The sequence below is a fragment of the Petaurus breviceps genome, unplaced genomic scaffold, assembly GCF_028583685.1.
Source record: "Petaurus breviceps papuanus isolate PSGF00001 unplaced genomic scaffold, PetGlider_PUasm1.0 90887, whole genome shotgun sequence".
Classification (NCBI taxonomy): Eukaryota; Metazoa; Chordata; class Mammalia; order Diprotodontia; family Petauridae; genus Petaurus; species Petaurus breviceps.
Genome location: NW_027187370.1, coordinates 761,599 through 780,817, shown reverse-complemented (window position 1 = coordinate 780,817; position 19,219 = coordinate 761,599). Strand labels below are relative to the sequence as shown.

Here is a 19,219-nt window from a genome sequence, read left to right as displayed (position 1 = left end):
ATGCTTTAGAAAGCTCTTCATCTTAGAAGATCACTCACACTTTGATTTGAAAGTGGAGAGTTGCCCCAGAGCCTCCATTTAAGGTGGGTTCCCAGGCAGCCATCTCTTCATTTCCCACCTGGCTGCATTGCTCCATCCTCTTCCCTTCAAATCTTTTAGCTTTCTTTTGTGTGTTGTCTTTCCCCATTAGAATGTAAGCTCCTTGAGGGCAACTCCTCAGAGCTCAGCACAGTACCTTGCATATAGTAGGCAATTAATAATTTTTTATTGACTGACATGTGTTGAATGTCACCAAAGGGTGGATGCTTATTACTCTTAGTATAACATTGAATTTATCAGGCTCCTAAATAAGATATGCCATTTCGTAGAGCTTATGGGTATTTTCTCTGACTGTCTTTCCTGCTTGGAATACTCTCTCCTGACTTCCCTGGCTTTCTTCAGATTCCAACTAAATTCCCACTTCCTACAAAAAGCCTTTCCCAAGTGTTTGGGAAAGTGCCAATGGCCCCAGTTAGCTTTCCTTAAAAGAATTTACTAAGATAGCAAAATAGTAACAGTTGGTACAAAAATGTTCTCCTTGATGCCTGGGTCATAGTCTAATGAAAGTATACTTAGTTCCATGGGGAGAGTGAGTTTAAACCTAAGGTAAGAGAGGAGAGAAGCACACTTGTAGAATACACATGTGGTAAGGGGGAAACTAACTCTCCAGTTACTAATTAACTGTCAAATCTAATGACCCTTTCTTGATCCTCATTCTTCTTGACCTCTCCATAGGATCTGACCCTTTTGACCACATTCTCTTGAATTCTTTCTCCACTCTGGATTTTTGTGATTTGGATCTCTCTTGGTTCTCCTCCTACACAACTAATTGGTCTTCCTCAGTTTTTGGATTTCTGTTGATGCCACAGTTACTGTGTGTCCTAAGGCTTTGTCTTGGGCTTCCTTTTCTTTTCATTATATTGTATCTTGCTTAAGGATCTCATCAGTTCCTGTGGGTTCAATGATAAAATCTTGTAATTTATTCTCTGTAACATCTCTTGTATATATACTCCTCTCTACCATTCTAGTTCAGGTCCTCTTCTTCTCTTAACATGGACATGCACATTAGCCTCTCTTTATCTCAAATTTTATCCCATCTTCCACACAGCAGTGATTTCCCTATATAGGATAAGTCTGTATCATCACCCCTTCTCCCCCATTAAACTTCTGTAACCTTCAAGATCAGTTATAAAGTACTTTGTCTGGCATTTAAAGCTCTTTACAACTTTGCGCCTTCCTCAGACTCCCTAACCTCCCAATTCCTTAGTGTCCTTAAATTCCATAACCCATTTCTTCACCCCACCTCAGCAGACATAGGGATGGTCATATGTACTAGAATCACACTTCCCTAATCAAAAACTCATCTTTTTTATGCTAACCTCCCATCATTATAAATATCTCTCCCTATGCCTCTCTCCTAAATCCATGATTTATCCACATTGTCAATTTCTCTAATGTAAATGCTCATGCTGAATAGTGATACCTATAAGCCTAGTAGAATTGGCTCCACCACACTCCTGAGCACTGTGTTGTAGAGTGGGGTTTTCTTGGGAAATATTTTTGCAAACCTTTATTAGACTTACTGGGCAGAATAATTATGGCTTCAGTGTCAGTCTCTTATTTTGAGATTTTTCTCAATACTGTACAGATACTGGGTGCATTAGAAGAGGGGAAGGTAAGAATTGGACAGCATGACTTGATTGCTGAATTCTGTGAAATGAAGTCTTTAATATAAAAATCAAGTGAATAGCAAATAGTTTGCATCATGTTTTGTATCTGAAGAAGGTAGACATTTGAACTAAAATATCATCCTTGGCTACATCTGAAACATGCTTATTTGTGAATTTATTCCTTTTTTCTTCTTATTTTAATTATCTTAAGGGGCAATTAACTGAATAGAATTCAATCTTTTTTTTTTGTTTTTTAACTCCTTGAACCTCTAAAACTCTAGTAAAATCTTTTGGAAAATTGCCAAATCCTTAAAAGTTAGCTGTCTTGAATGTTTTAATTATAAACACTTAGCAAATGATTATGTCAGTCTATTAAGGATAAACAAAAACCACTCAAACACCAGGTAAGTCTTAGAGAGTTGCCAGGAGCTCAGAGAGAGTAAATAAACTTGTCCATGTTTACACAGCCAGTGAGTATAGGAGACAGAACTGAAACCCAGGTCTTCCAGACTCCCAAGTCCAGTGCTCTCTCCAATCTTCCATGCTGTCCTCACCATCATATGTACATATATTCTCTTTGTTCTATGGTTGAAAGAGTTCTTAGATTAGGTCAGTAATACTTGAAGAGTAAGTTGTTAGAAAAGTGTCTCTTAAAACTTTAGAATCCCAAAGCACTGATTTAGGTGCTGCGGCTGGAGACGAGCCTAAGCATGCTCTTCTAGCCCCGAAGCCAAGAATCTGAATAAGGATGCTGCTGGGCAGGAATGTCAGCAGGGCTGCTTGGGCAGGGAGGGAGCACAGGGCTCAGTATGGCTGTGAGGAGAGGCCTGTCCTTGTCCCTGTCCCTGATATATTTGGGAACATTCCTTTTTAGCAGCAAATTCATTGGGATTGAATTATCTTCTTTGGCTCTCCCTCTCCCTCTTTCCCTTCCTCCCTCCCCTCCCCCCCCTTTCTCTCTTTCTCGAGTTTCTTTGTTTTCCTGCTGGTTCTCATTTTTATTGGCTTGATAGTTTATTAGCAGCAGAAGATTTTCACTTTTTACTCGCAAAGCCACAGCTAGTAATTTTGGGAGAAGCACTATGAAACATAGCCCAGACTGAAAATAGTTGCACAAAGGGGGCTCTTTAATTGGTATTTAAGTTGAGGGGAGCAGGGCTTGGAAAGTAAACTCAGGCTTCAGGACATAAGGCCCTGGGGAAACCATGAAGCTATTCCTATGGGAAGGATCTGAGAAAAATGTGGTGGGAAGGGGCTCAATTGGGATGCAGCTACTGGAGGGAGGAAGCATGCCTTCTGGAAGATTCCTATTTTCACTAATTATTTTTGCTAATGAGGTGATAGACTCAGTTGTTTCTGTTGTTTTGAAGGATCATGAATGCTGACAACTCCCCTTGAGTTTGGGGGCATCCCAGTACAAAGTCAGTTTCCCCTTCCCTAATTATGGCTCACTTAAAAATATCACTGAAATGATAGATATTTCTAAATATAATCCCAATTAAATATGACATCTTAATTTCTTTTATTCTTGTTCTAAACCTCTTCTCAAGTGATTTACTACTATCTCCCTATACCCTTCTCAGCAGAGTACTTCATTTCAACCAATTTCCCCTCTTCACCTCCCTCTCCTTCCTAATTACACTCTTCAAATCATTTCAGTATCAGCTCCCACCATCTCTTCTCTTCTTGCAAACACCAATCTCTCTTTTTGTTCCCTTCATCCCACACTTCACTGGCTTGCTCTTTCAGTCACCCTCTCCTCCTGATTATTAAACTCTCCTCATCCACTGGCTCTTTCAAGCATGCCCAGAACTTCTCTATCACTAAAAAAACCCCCAAAACTTTCACTTGACTCTACCATCCTCTCAGACTATCCCCTCATTTCTCTCCTCCTTTTCATAGGCAAATTCCTAGAAAAAGCTTTCTAAACTTACTGCTGCTACTTTCTAACCTTCCACTTACTTCTCATCTCCTTGTATTCTGGATTCTATTCCCACCATTTGACTAAACTGCTCTCTCTGTGATCATTAATAATCTCTTTATTGCTAAATTTGATGGTATTTTACTCTATTCTTATCCTTCTTGGTCATTTTGGCATTTGCTGTAGTTCACCATGTTTCTTCTCCCTGTTTTTTTTTTTTAATACTTCTCTTTCCTGGTTCTCTTTCCTTCTGTTTTGTTTACTCTTCAGACTCCTTTGTAGGATCAATCTCTCTGTTCAATCGCCCTAAATGTGGTGTCCACCAGGCGCTTTCCTGGACTATATTCTTTCTTGGTGACTTCATCAGTTTTAATGTGTTCAAATACATCCATGCTGATGGTGCCCAGAAGCTATATGTGTGTGTATGCACATATATATGTACACACATATGTATATATTATATATTTTCTCTCTATAACTAGAGTTATCTATAACTATATATAGTTTTATATAGAGAAACTATATATATACACATATGTATATATATATATTTTCTTTCTATAACTATATGGAGAGTTATCTATAATTATAATTATATATAGCCTCTCTTCTGAGCCCCATTCTCATATCACCAAGTGACTTTTGGATGTCTACCACTATGCATCCCACAGATATCTCAAATCCAGTAGGTCTCAAATGGACTTTCTTACTGTCTTTCCCCCTCAATTCTATCCTTTTTCATAATTTCCCTATCAAAGACACCACCATTCTTCCAGTCACCCAGGTTTGGAGTCTAGGCTTTGGCCTTGACTCTTCCTTTTCCTACACTATCCATATCTAGTCAGTTGCTAAATCATGTTGATTAAAATTCCAGACCACCTTTTCCATCTGCCCTCCCTTCTCTTTACCATTTACTTTACCACTTACTTTATCCATTCCACATCTTGACTTTCCCCTTGGAAATTTCGATATATCCTGTGTCAGCATAAGAAATTAAATGGGAATATTTTGGGACTTTTGCAGAAGCTGCAGACAACTAGCAAAGGCCAGCAGACAACACAGAAAAAGTGTTTTTCACTTAACATTGACCTACATATAGCCTATGATAAAATATTTAACCCAAATTTTACAATAAGGTGTTGTAAACACCCACAAAAGAAAAATAAAAAATTCAGACTATAAAGTGAAGGCCAAAATTTTTTATGTGATTTTCCAGATCACTAGGCTACTCCTACCCCCCATCCTTCTCCCCATTGTGGAAGTATTATGTATTCACATATCAAATTACTTCCCTCATAGAGGGAGATTTACTTTTCTTCCTCCTGTAACTTTGGTTAATTGAAAGCCTGTCTTCTGTTATTATAAACCTCACCTGACCAAAACCTATCCCATGGGACACGAAAACTTACTTAAAGTCTTAAACATTCCTTAGAGTATTAGTCAGAATCTCAACTGTCCCTGACTCCTTGTTAACATGTAAATTTTTCCCTTAAGCAGATTATCTGTGAATCCTCTAAATGTAGTTTAATCTATAACCTGACTTAGTTGACCTATAAAGTCTGTTTAATCAGGTTTGTTTATGTATGAGACTATGACTCTGTTTAACTAAATTTGTCCAACTTTTATGACATTGAAAGCAACATGGGATTATGGATCTATCTTTTCCTTAACTTTTCTGACCTAAGAGGAATGTACAGAGGTAAATGTGTAATATGTAAAATGCAATATGTAAAAGAATTATTTCTCTGTCACTCTGACATAATTTCACCTGTAAGAAGACTTGTTAGAATACTAATGGTTACTCAGCTTTATTTTCTCTGAGACCTGAATCTATGCTTGAGCATCATAGTAAAACCTAGGTTTTTTATCTCTACAATTTTTGTATTGTGGTAAATATATCATGGCAGCAATTACCTACTACATCAACTCAGTGAGATGTTTCTCCCAAAACATTGAGATAAAATACAGAATTTCTCTGTTAGTCCTTTGAGGCCTTTCACAATTTGGCTCCCACTTATCTTTCCTGACTGATTTCATGTCACTCCCCCTTCATTCTTTGCATGTCCTATTCAAACTGGTCTATTTGTCATTCCCTATATTTCATCCCCTTCACAAGCTTTGTCCCCATGGCTGGAATGCTGTCCTCTTTACTTTAAAAATTTTTTAGCTCCATCCAAATTGACCTCCTTTCTTGTCCTCATACATTCCCCTTCCCACCTTCATGCCCTGTTAGGCTGGTTTCTAGGTCTGGAATGCTTTCTCTCCTCATCTCTCCCTCTTGAGGCCCCTAATTCTCTATGAGACTCAGTTCAAGTATCACTTCTTTCTTTTTTTAAAATTTTTTTAATTTTAATTTTTTGCTTTTTGGAGGGCAATTGGGGTTAATCGCCCAAGGTCACATGGCTAGTTTTTGTGTCAAATGTCTGAGGCCAAATTTGAATTCAGGTCCTCCTGACTCCAGGGCCGGTGCTCTATTCACTGTGCCACCTAGGCACCCCCAAATATCACTTCTTTCAAGAAGTCTTTCCACAAAGCTAAATCCCTAAGAGACAGATGGTGACATTGCAGAATTTGGGAGTTGGAAGGGACCTCAGTGGCCATTTAGTCCAATCCATACACAAACAAATGTTCACTATTACATATCCAACAAATTGTTATCCAGCTTCTGCTTGAAGACCTTGAATGAAGTTGTTAAAGTCAAAGACGTTTTTGTGTTGTTGAGTTATTTCAGTTGTGCTCAACATTTTGTTTTCAGTTATTTCAGTTGTGCTCAACATTTGTGCTATGACATTTTAAAACAGTATTGTCAAACTCAAAGAGAAACAGATCCTGCAGGTGCATATTGACTTAGAAAACCACAAATTAACACTATCTATTATATTTTGTATTAAATTTGTATTTATTTTGTTAAACACTTTCCAATTATATATTTGAATTCTGACTTAGTTACTGTGTGATCTTGGGCAAGTTACACTGTCTCTGGGCTTCTGCTGCCTCATCTTCCAAAGGATGGAGTTGGACTTAATGGCCCTTAAGGTTCCTTCCAACTCAATTTTTGTGATCCTATGATCCTACATTCTGCACTTCTAATTGAAGCTTTCCTGTTGATCATTCATCAGTTTAAAAAATGTTTTTTTCCATCTAGGACTATTCCAGGAAACAGTTGCATGCTATTTTTCTTAATTGATTTTCCATTTTCCTGGGCCCTGAGCTTATGATAGGTGCCTTGGCAATATTTATTACGATAAGAGTGACCCATAGTGGAGTGATGTATATGTCATGTCGGCACTTTTAGCTTTGGACGAGTAATGGTTTCTTTCCATTTTAGCTTCAAACTCAACATTTCAGCAGGGATCTTAGTCATGCCAAAATGAGAGATATCAGTATTGGTTCCCTCTAGTCCTACATTTATTCTCTAAAATTAGAAGGGAGAGTAGGATTAATTTGGAAATATTCTATGATGCCTTCAATCAATCCAAAAATACAGAGTGCCCCACAAGTCTTAGTGAAGCTAACCCTTAAAGTTACAGTAGGTGGCACTGCAGATAGAGCACTGAGCTTGGAATTAGGAAGATTCATCTTCCTGAGTTCAAATCTGGCCTTAGACACTTTCTAGCTGTATGACCCTAGGCAAGTAACTTAACTCTATTTGCCCCAGTTTCTTCATATGTCAAATAAGCTGGAGAAAGAAATGGCAAACCACTCCATTATCTTTGTCAAGAAAATCCCAAATGGAGACATGGAGAGTTGGATACAACTGAAATAACACAACAATAATAACAATTTACACATATACACATACATACATGGATAGACATATACACACATATATGGCCAGGAAAACACACACACACATTTATATATATGTATATATGCATACATGAACTACAAAGGAAAAAAATATCCTGTCTCCAAGGAACTTTCATTTTATCAGGAGAGATAATATGTGCCTATGTAAATATATACAAAATGAATCCATAAATATAAGGTAGTATTTTGGGTGGACTAGAGCTACTAGCAGCTGGGGAATCAGAAAAGGTTAGATAGCATGGTGACTAAAATGCAGGACCCTAGAATCAAGAGGACCTGAGTTCTAATCCCACCTCACATACTAGCTGTGTGATGATGGGCAACGTAGTTAGCCTCTGTCTGCCTCAGTTTTCTCATCTGTAAAATAGGGGTAATCATAGCATCTATTTCCCAGGGTTGTTGGGGGAACAAACTGAGTTAATATTAGCAAAGCATTTTGCAAGCCTTGTAGCACTATGTAAATGCTAGCTATTGTTAATAATTGAGCTGAGCTTTGAAGGGAGCTTGGGATTTTATTTAGGAGGCAGAGGTAAAAGAAACAGATATTCCAGGCATCGGGGACTTTGTACACAAAGGTACAGAGATGGGCGATGAGAGCGTCATTTGTGAGGAACAGCAAAATTAGCTCATTTTAAAGCAATATTTATTATTCTTGAGTTATTTGGGGAGGTCCCACTGGATTGCATGGTTTTATACTATACCTTTTATTTTTTATCAAATCATTTATTTTTATTTTTCAACATTCACTTCCATAAGTTTTAATTTTTCTCCCTCTCCCTTCCCAAGATGACTTGCAATCTGATATGGGCTCTACACATACATTCTTATTAAACACATTTTCACATTAGTCATGTTGCATAGAAAAATTATAATGAATGGGAAAAACCATGAGAAAGAAAAAAAAACAAAATAAAACAAAAAAGAAAATAGTATGCTTCACTCTGCATTCTGACTTCATAGTTCTTTCTTTGGATGTGTCTGGCATTTTCCATTGTGTGTTCTCTGGAATTGTTTTAGGTGCTTGCATTGCAGAGAAGGGCTAAGTCTCTCACAATCAGTCTTCCTACAATGTGGCTATTACTCTCCTGGTTCTGCTCTCCTCACTCAGCATCAGTTCATATAAGTCTTTCCAGGCTTCTCTGAAGTCCACTTGTTATACTGTATCTTTTAAAAGACGTTGTACACAACCACACTGAAAAATGTGAATCCAAAACTAACCACAAAGGTTCTTCTTATAAATGAATGCTGTATCCTTCTCATCTCTTATTTTACTAGCTTTGTCTTCTGTGAATGCTACTATTGATTGTTATTTCAAGTGTATAGAAAAAGCCTGATGTGATAAAAATTTTTAATGAACAAAAAGTGATTTTCTTTTTCTTCCACTTCCCCTACTTATGAAAACCAGACCCTTGTAACAAATATGTATAGTCAAATGAAAAAAAAATTTTTGATGGTCCATGTCCAAAAATATTTCTTAATTTGTACCTTGAACCATCATCCCTCTGTCAAGAGGCATCCAGTTTAGATCAGGGGTAGAACCTGCGGCCTCAAGGCCACATGTGACCCTCTAGGTCCTCAAGTGCCTCCCTTACCTTTTAATCATCAATCATTCTCTGGAATTGTGATTGGTTATAGCATTGATCAGATCTTAAGTCTTTCAAAATTGTCTGTCTTTGCAGTTTTGTTTTTATTGTATAACTAATTCTCAAAGTTCTGACCACTTTCCTCTGCATTAGCTCATCCAAGTCTTTTCAGTGTTCTCTGAAATCATCCCCTTGATCACTTCTTACAGAACAGTAGTATTCCATTATGCCATTTCCCAGTTTTGAGCAACCTGAAAAAGTCTGGTGTGATTTTCCTATAATTTAGTTCTTTTAGAAAAACTATACGAGATCTCCCCCATTAGTATTAACCCCATCAGTAAGAAACTCCTTAAACTATTTGTAATTCAAATTCAAATAAACTACCTGTAATTCAAGGTAGCTATTGCAAGACTATTCATCCATGACTATTAGGTTCCCTTGGTGGCTGTAAGATTTCCCTTCCCTCCTGAGGTTTCCACACTATTTTCTTTTGTTTCATAGCATTTGTTTATTGAATCGAAGCCCCTTCTTTGGTTAGTTCAATTTTTTCAGGCTCCTTTCTGGTTTTTCTCTGATGTTTCCCTTGTGATGAATTCTTTTCCACCCCCTTTCTTTTGGTGTTTGTTGCTATTTTCCCCCCTCAGTTTGTATTTCTTGCATTCAGTGCTTAGAGATGTCCCCTTACTCAGTTCTCCTGTTGGAATCCCTTTGTAATTCAATGGAAGAAACACTGATTAAGCACCAGCTTTGAGTACTAGGTAGGGTGCTAGGTGTTGAACACTGTGGTGAGTCAAACCTGACAGCGAATGAAAACAGTGAAGAAATTAGTGGCATCACTGCTGTTAGGAGGAAGGTAATACTGAAATTCACTAGGGAGCACTGTTGACACACAGAACACATTTTCCTTCCAACACTGTGTGTTGCAAGTATTTTGTAAGACCTGGCAGCTGTGCCATTTGCTGGCTGTGTGACCTTGGGAGAATCAGTCGATAGTAGGTGATAGATTTAGAACTAGAAAGGACCTTAGGAACCTTTGGGATCAACCTCTTCCCCTTTTTTCTTTCCCCCCACTTTTATAAATGGGGAAATTGAGGCACAGAGAGTTTAAATGACTTGCTCAGGGTCAGACAGCTAGTTTAGTGTTTGAGGCAGGATTTGAACTCAAGTCTTCTTCTCTGTCTCAGTCTCTTCTTCTGTAAAATGAAGGAGTGGGACTAAATCACCTCTATGATCCCTTCCCATGCTAAATCTGTGATTTGTGATCCCCTTGAAAATTGGCTGCTTCCATGTATAATCGGTATCATATTGCTTGCCTTCTTGTAGGTGGGAGTGGGGAAAGAGAAAGTGGAAAATTCAGAACTCTTAAAATTTTAAAAAATGAATATTAAAAATTTTTATATGTAAAATACAATAAGGGGGACTATAAGTGACTAGGAATTTTTGAGGGTCTTTGAGAGAAGTTCTGTTTCTTTCTTTTCTAAGCATTCTTTTTTGGACTGTATTTTGTTTTCCTCATTCTTTCAATAAATCTTACTTACCTCTTAAAAAAAAAGGAAATTGGCTGCTTCATTTAGAAAGGAGTTATTAACTTGAGCTCTGTAAATTTGCTTTAAAAATTTTTCATAACTATATTTCAATGTAATTGGTTTCCTTTGTGAGCCTGTGCATTTTATTTTATGCATTTAAAATAGCAAAGGGGTTGAAGACATAAAAATGGTTAAAAACTCAACCTTTTGCCCAATTAAATCCAACAAGTGAACTCAAAGTCTTAGTACTACTAGTGAAGCATTATTGGGTGGTGTCAGTAGGTCAAACCTGTGATTTCATCAGGATTGGGAACTCCTAGTGTCAAAACTTCCTCTGGTGATACAGACTGGCAATGTGTCTGTCACTTAATAGGTTTAGGAAATTCCCAGGTTCCCTGAGAGAGGAAGTGACTTGTCCATGGTCATTCAACTAGTGTGTATCAGAGGCAAGACTTGAACCTGGTCTCTCTGACTCCAAATCCAGCCTTTTAATCATTATATCCTGCTGTCTCTCATCAATATCTACATCATGGGGGTTAGGTCCCCCTGCCATCTAGAAAATCTGTGTAAAATTTTTCGTCCTCCTGCTTTTTATGGTATTAAAAGATAAAATACATTGATTTTATACAATGCTGTACATATGTTTTATGCATTTTTGAGTTTCTAAACTTTTTCCATGTTGTCTGCTGGTATTTGCATGTTATTTGTGGTTTCCACAAAACTCCCCCCAAATTCCCATTTAATTTCTTATGTTGACTTATATGATATATTGAAGCCACTATGGGGAAAGTCTCTATATGGAAGGGGTAACTGTATAACATGTAGTAAATTCCAAATTTCCTTCTTAAAAAGGCAGTGAGATGGCTCAGTGGATAGAGCACTGGTTCTGGAATCAGAAGACTTAAGTTCTAGTATGGCCTCAGCCGCTTAGTAGCTGTGTGATCCTGGGCAAGTCACTTAAACTCTATTTGCCTTAGTTTCCTCAACTGTAAATGGAGATAAGCATAGTAGCACTTTCCTCCAAGGGTTGTTGTGAGGATCAAATGAGGTAATATTTGTTAAGCACTTAGCAAAATGCCTGGCACATAGTAGGTGCTTAATAAGTGTTTAGTTCCTTCTTTAATGAATGCTCATTGTAGCATGGATCCCAAAGGATTGAATAAGACTTGTTTTTATTTAGATTTGTAATGTGTTTTTAGATTTCTTTTTATATATCATATGGTTTCTGTTTTGAGAATCCATGTAACTATCTTGGGAAGGATAACTTTTTTTTTCTGCTTAATTGAAGATTACTTTCAGAGCCTTGATAGGCAGCATGGTGTAATGGTTAGAGAGTGGCCATTGGAATTGGGAAGATTTGGATTCAAGTCTGGCCTCTGATACCTCCTGGTTGTGACCCTAGGCAAGTCCCTTACCCTCTCAAGTGTCCCAGACAAATTCCTAAGGCTCTAAGTTATAAAAATGTGTCCAATCTACATTGATAAAGGAAGTTTCCCCATCAGGTATATTTTTTTAATTTTTTTTATACTATGAAATTTACTTTATACTACAAAATCACAGGACCAGACAAAAACCAGTCAAGCAACAAATAAATCCTCTAGTCAAAAAAAAAGTTTTGTAATTCTATTGTGAAAGTAATTCAGACAGATTCCCTTTGTTATGGATGTTTTCAAAGGGGGTACAGGAAGATGGGTTGACTGTATTACTTGAAAGTTTCCTTTCAAACTTGAGATTCTATGGGGAAAACTTCAGGGAAACATCTCTTTTTTTAAAGTGCCAAATCATGTTCGATAAGGGGGAGATTTTAAATAGAAGCATATTTACTTTTACTGAATTGTTTTTACTTGTAATTATCAGAAGGGAAAGTCTCAGAATGATGTTGGCAAAAATATGTAAACTGTTCATAACAATTTCATACAAATGAAAAATAATGATGTGTTTGCGCGTGTTGGGCACTGGGCCTATTATTTCAGTGGTATGGGGAGTTCTGATTGGGGAAACTGCCTCTTTAAAGGCAGGTTGGCACCTTCTTTGCCATTTGTAATCAGAGAATTAGAAGTGTCAAATTTACCTGCTGAAAGCCTATATGACCCATTGCACCTGAACCAGATTAAAATGTAATTGGGAAATATTTAACAAAATAAATTAAAATTCAATAAAATATAGATAATATCACATTTAAAACTGACAATATGCAGTTATCCTTATGTATAGATTAATGGCTCCTGTTGTTGTTCAGTCAAGTCTGACTCTACATGACCTTGATGAATCCACTGTTCGTGGGGTTTTCTTGGCAAAGATACTGTAATAGTTGCCATTTCCTTCTCCAATAGATTAAGGCAAACAAGTTAAGTGACTTGCCCAGGGTCACACTGCTAGTAAGTGTCTGAGGTCACATATGAACTCAGGTCTTCCTGATTCCAGGCCCAGCACTATATCCACTGTACCATCTAGCTACTTTACATTGATTGTGTGACCCTGTGTAAATTATGTAACTCCTATAGCTGTCTCCTAATGGCCCCCATTAATGGAACCCTTTTCTATTTGAGTTTGACAGCACTGTCTTAGAGCACTGAGAGATTAAGAAATTTCCCAGAGGCCTGGAGCCAGAATGTGTCAGAGATGGGACTTGAACCTAGTTCTTCCTGGATGCAAAAACATGTCTATCCACTACCTCATGCTGCATATGTTATAACTATGAATTTTGGAGAGAAGATAACAAAAGGCACCAAAGATAACTTGCAAGAGGGAGACAGTTTATTGAGTACTAAGAAATCCCAACAGATGAGGTCAGGTTGAATAGTCATCATCATCCTTGGCCTACACTGATGACCCAGTTGTAGGTGATGCTGCTTCAAATGATGTTATGACAGATGATGCTACATTACATGAATGTGTGTATGTGTATGTGAGTGTAGGTGGCTAAACAAACTTGGCCACATCTATTGCACAGAAAGAAGCTGCATTTCAGGAACTAAAAGGAAAAACTACATTTTTTTTTTCTGTTCTTAGAGATGCTTATATATCCAGATGGTTTTTCAATTTCTCTTCTCTAAAGGTACTGAGCATGAGACCCTCTGCTCTGCTCATCTCGGGTTAATTGCTTGGGGCCTTCTCTTCCAGAGATTGGAGCCTGGTGGTGAGGACCTTGCTTCGTTGGTCAATTTCCTCAAGTACCTTTTTCACCACTATGGCTTTATTGGACTCTGGAGAGGAAATGGGAAAAAAAAAACCTTTAGAAGTTTGAAAGTGCCAGAGTGCCCATGACCCAGTGATCCCAGTACTGAGTGTATGCTTCAAGAAGGGCAATCTGAAAAAGAGATGCTTTGTATATACGAGCAGATGTCCAAAGCTGCACTCTTTGTAGAAACAAAGTGGGTACCCATAGATTGGGGAATGGCTGAACAAAGTGTGGCCCAGGGATGGAATGCTCTATAAGAAAGGAAGATGAGGAGTTCAGAAAATTGTGGGAAGACTATTTAGAAGTGATACAGAATGAAGAAAGTATAAGCAAGGGAACAAATATGTGGAAGATCTTTTGTAATGGAAATCAGAGATGTCACATACCCAGACTACAGGCCTCTTTGACTGGCAACACAGTCAGAGTGCCCAACCAGATTAAGATATAATTGGTAAATATTTAACAAAATAAATGAAAATATAATAAAACATAGATAATATTAGATTTTAAAACTAAGTCAATATGTGGCCTTCAGAAATCCTTATATACAGATTAGTGACCTATTTCTTGGTAACATATAGTCTTAGAGGGTTGCCTGGCCCACTGAGGCTCCCTTGCTTAGGATCATACAGTTAATATGTGTCAGAAGAGGACTTGAACCCAGGCCTTCTAGGTGGTACAGAGGCAGGAGAGAGAGCACCAGGGCTGGAGTCCTAGAGAACTGAGTTTAAACATGGCCTCAGATGTTCACTAGCTGTGGGACCCTAGGCAAATCACTTAATCTCTACTTCAGTTTCCTCATTTTTAAAATGGAGTTACCAATAGCAGCTACTTCACAGAGTTGTAAGAATCAAATGAGATTATATGTACCTAGCACATTTTTGTTGTTGAGTTATTTTTCAGTCTTGTCTGACTCTTTGTGACCCTAATTGGGGTTTTCTTGGCAAAAATACTGGAGTGATTTGCCATTTCCTCCTCCAGCTCATTTTACCGATGAGGAAACTGAAGCAAGAAGGGTTAAGTGACTTACCCAGGGTCACACAGCTAGTAAGTATCTGAGGCTGGCTTTAACTCATGAAGATGAGTCTTTCTGACTCTAGGCCCAGCACTCTATCCACTAAGCCATCTAGCAGCCCAACCTGACACATGGCAGGTGCTTAATAAATCCTTTTCCTCTTTTTTCTGTCTTCCCTTTTTGGCACTGAGAGCAACTTTCAATCCGCTAATGCCACATTGCTTTTAACAACACTAAAAGACAGTTGAACTCTGATATGTTGTTATGAACATTCTTCATCTTGGAGAACTGTTAATGAAATATACCTTTCTCCTCTCAGCAGAGAAGTGGTGGACTATAGGTGAGGAAAATTGCATATGCTTTCAGACATGGTTGTTGCATTGGTTGGCTTTTTTTTTCCTTTGTTAGAAGGAAGGATCCAAATGGTGGTGGTTGGGGAGGTATGAGAGTGTAGTGAGCATATTAAGGGGAAATAACTACATTGTAAAATCAAAAGACAATGATAAAACTTTAAAAATAAGAAGAAACAGAATAAATATGAATGATGAAACATCATTTTATTCCCTATCATATAAATCTAAGCTGTTATATGGGAGATACTGATACTTCTGTCATGTCTTGTGTTGCCATTAGTGACACTTCATACCTATTGTGATATGATGGAAAGAATGCTGATCTGGGAACCAGAATGAATGAATGAACTAATGAAAAATATGCAAAATATGTAAAAAAACTAATGAAAATATTTTCAAAGCACTATGCTGATACCAGAAGACCTGGCTTTAACACTTATTAATTGTGAGATTTAAATCTTAGCCTGCCTGAGCTTCTATTTCTCCATCTATGAAATAGGAATGATAAAGTGTATACTACCTGCCTGACAGGGTCACTGTGGTGAAAGTACATTGCAAACCTTAAAACATTAGAAAGACATAACTTTTAAATTAATATTTGTCCAATTAAAAAGATGGACATATGCTACTTGGGGGGGCATAATAATTTATCATAAAAATCTAAAGACATATTCCATTAGTATTTGTTATAATATATTCATCATTTAATTATGTATTTATTATTAAATTAATATATTTATCATAATAGTTTATTATATTTTAGTTTATATAAATTTGTATTTTAGCTTATATATAAATTATATATAAGTTTATATATATAATATTACATATATGATACTTTAGTCAAATTATTATAATATAAATATTTCTATTTTAACTTCAATTAAGAATTTAGCCTTAGGAGAGGCATTTAGCCTCTCCTGTGGGCAAGGCACTGGGCTAGGTGCTAGGAAAACTGTGATGAAATGAAGTATAGTACCTGCCCTCAGGAAGCTTAGAATCTGGGAGGATCTGGTCACAGGGGTGTTATTTGGAAGGCAGAATATAATTCAATTATTGTAGCTTAGAAACAGAATTTCATTCCAGTTACCTTTAACTTGACTTCCCAGATTTCCAGATCCATGATCTTTAGACTTGTGACCTCCAGACTTGCAAGCTCTGTGGGGATAGAGGGTAGATGAGCACATCATAAAAGGGAGAGGCTTCGTGACAATATCCTGGACTCAAAAGGGACCTCAGGGGCCATGTAGCCTACAAAAGATTCCCTCAGTCGCTCACCCAAGAAGCAAGCATCCAGCTTGTGCTTGATCTTCAAGGAGGGGGAACTCAGCCCTCCTAGGACATCTCATTCTACTCTGGGAAAGCTCTAAGTGTTAGAAAGTTTTTTCTGACACTGAGTTTAAATTTTCTTTGTTGTAACCTGGGCCCAGCATCCCTTGTTTTATCTTCTGGAGTCAAGTGGAATAAATGGAGTCCATCTTTGACATAATAGCCCTTTAGATGTTTGGACAGCTATCATTTACCCTTTAGGTCTTCACTTTCACCATCTCCAGTTCTTTCAATCATTCCTTAGAAGACCTGAATTTAAGATCCTTCCCTGGTGAAGACAAAATCTCCTGGCTTCTACTGACTAGTTGATCCTTGATTCACTCTCATATTCTCTGTCTCTCTCTCTCTCTCTCATTTCTTTGGCTTAGGACAATTTCAGTATGAAAACTCAACTCTCTCTGACTATTCAGGTAGTATGATATATAGTGTGTAGGGTCCTGGACCTGGAGTCAGGATAGGTGGAATTTAATACCCACTATAGACACGCATTAACTGGAGTCTTACTTCTCTCTCCCTACTCTCCCCTCACCATGGGAAAGTCTCCTGAGACTCCATCTGTGGGTACCTAGATGGCTCTATATGAGGCCCCACTTTCCTTAGAACCCACCATCAACTTTCTGCCAATGCCACCTTTTCTTCTCTTGCCTGAACAGTGCCTCCCTCTCTGTTCTGACTCTTAGATTCACTCTTGCCTTCCAAATGGTAGCAGGCTGATCCTGAGGAGCAGATGTCCCTCTGATTCCCAAGCCCACCTTGGCCCTGTCATCTACCCTGAAGCTGGCACTTAAGACTCCTGGCCCTTTCCTTCCTTCCTACAGTTTAACTCTCCTACATGTTGTCTTCCCTGACTAGAATTTGGACTCCTTGAAAGCAGAGTTTGTCATCTTTTTCTGATAATATCCCCATGCCTAGCACCATGGCACGGTGTAGTAGTAAATAAAAGACTAGCATGTAGTAAATAATTTTTTCATTCATTTATTACTAGCTGTGTGACCTTGAGCAAGTCATAACCTCTGAATCTTAGTTTCCTCATTTATAAAATGAGGGAGTTGGATTCATTTCCTCTGATGTCCCTTCTATCTCTAAATCTAGGAGATTAGATTATAAGTAACATCATTTTTGAGAGTTGCTTGGCAAGGGTAGAGGGGAGGGCCTGAGAAATTAAGTGCCTCATCCATGGTCTAGCAGCCACTTATATATCAGAGATGAGACTTGAACTCAGGCCTTCCTGACTCTAGGTCCAGCACTCCATCCACTGTTCCAGCTTGATACCTACCCTTCGTCTCCATCGATCAGAAGGCAGTAGGTTTCGATCTCCTTTTCCAGATAGACCTTGATATGCAGGAGTTGCTCGTACTCCAGCTTCTGGCCCTCGGTCTCAGTCCTGACCTGCTGCAGTTGTTCCTCCAGGGCCCCAATCTGGGCCTGGATCTGTGAGAGCTGCACACAGTAGTTCCCTTCTGTCTCAGTCAGTGAGCATTCCAGTGAGTGTTTCTGTTATGGGCAAACATAAGAATGTATAGAAATTTACTCAGATCCATAGAGTTGTGGCATTCTTCCACTGAGAACTTTGAGAAAGCCTTTGGGATTTCATGTGGACATGCATATATAAATCAAGTCTTTGGATCATGAGATTATAGGATCATGGATGCAGATAGAACAGGAAGGGACCTGAAAGGCTATCTGTTCCACCCCCATCATTTCAGTTTTGAGGAAACTGAGGCTGAGAGAAGTAAAATGTCTTACCTAAGGTCATAGAGATTAAATAGCAGAGTCAGAGATTTGAACCCAGGTCCAAATTCAGGATCTGACACTGCCTTGCAGGAATTATTATGAGATGTAAAATCCTTAATTTTGAGTCAGTTTTTCAAATTAAGCTTGCTGCAATTTGTCAAACTCCAAATATTTTATGACATTTCAACAGCTCATGTGAAAACAAAACAGAACAGAACAAAACAAAACAAAATAGAGCAAAACAGAATACTGGTTTATCAGTTGCCAAGAACCTCTGACAATAGGTCTTGGTCCCAGAAGGGACTGCTGGTGACCAGGGCTCCTGGGGGACAGATGCCCTCGTGCATCCTAAGCACTCTTGGGCTTTGCCTCTGCTCTATAGCTGAACTCTAAAGTCTCCTAGGCTTGCCATCATTTATAGACATTCTAGAGAACAAAGGTATGAATAGCAACATTTTAAGGGATCAAAGCAGTGTAGATTTAGAGCTGAAAGGGAACTCAGAGGTCACCTAATGCCTTATTTTACAGATGAGGCAACTGAGTCCCTGAGAGGCTAGATAATTTTGTCAAGATCACAGTGATAGGGGGGGTGGAGTCAAGATGGCGGAGTAGAAGCAAGATCACAGTGATAGTAGCAGAACTGAGATTTGAACTTGGGTCCTTTTGCTCCAAATTTAACATTTTTACCATCATCACATATTAAAATAGGCTTATTTAGGTCTGTTACAGGGCAGCTAGGTGGCACACGCTTGCTAGCTGTGTGATTCTAGGCAAGTCACTTGACCCTGCTTGCCTCAGTTTCCTCATCTGTAAAATGAGCTGGAGAAGAAAATGGAAAACCACTCACTCCAGTCTCTTTGCCAAGAAAACCCCAAATGGGGTCACAAAGAGTTGGACATGACTGAACAAGACTGAGAAAACTTCATTAAGCATGAGATACAACACCTTCCTTTCTCTTCCTTCCTTTCTTCCTTCCTTCCTTCCTTCCTTCCTTCCTTCCTTCCTTCCTTCCTTCCTTCCTTCCTTCCTTCCTTCCTTCCTTCCTTCCTTCCTTCCTT

At 38.3% G+C, this 19,219-nt stretch overlaps 1 protein-coding gene across 1 annotated transcript in view; it reads right to left on the bottom strand.

Annotated features, from left to right (window-relative positions):
* Positions 1-13,645: 13,645 nt before the first annotated feature.
* The window catches only part of KRT25 (keratin 25), a 15,932-nt gene continuing 10,358 nt past the window's right edge, over positions 13,646-19,219 (bottom strand). The window contains exons 6-8 of the mRNA XM_069074181.1: positions 17,704-17,921; positions 16,189-16,256; positions 13,646-13,755 (exon numbers count right to left, since the gene is read on the bottom strand). Of these exons, the coding sequence (XP_068930282.1) occupies positions 13,646-13,755; positions 16,189-16,256; positions 17,704-17,921 (396 nt within the window). The remainder of the gene's footprint in view (positions 13,756-16,188; positions 16,257-17,703; positions 17,922-19,219) is intronic.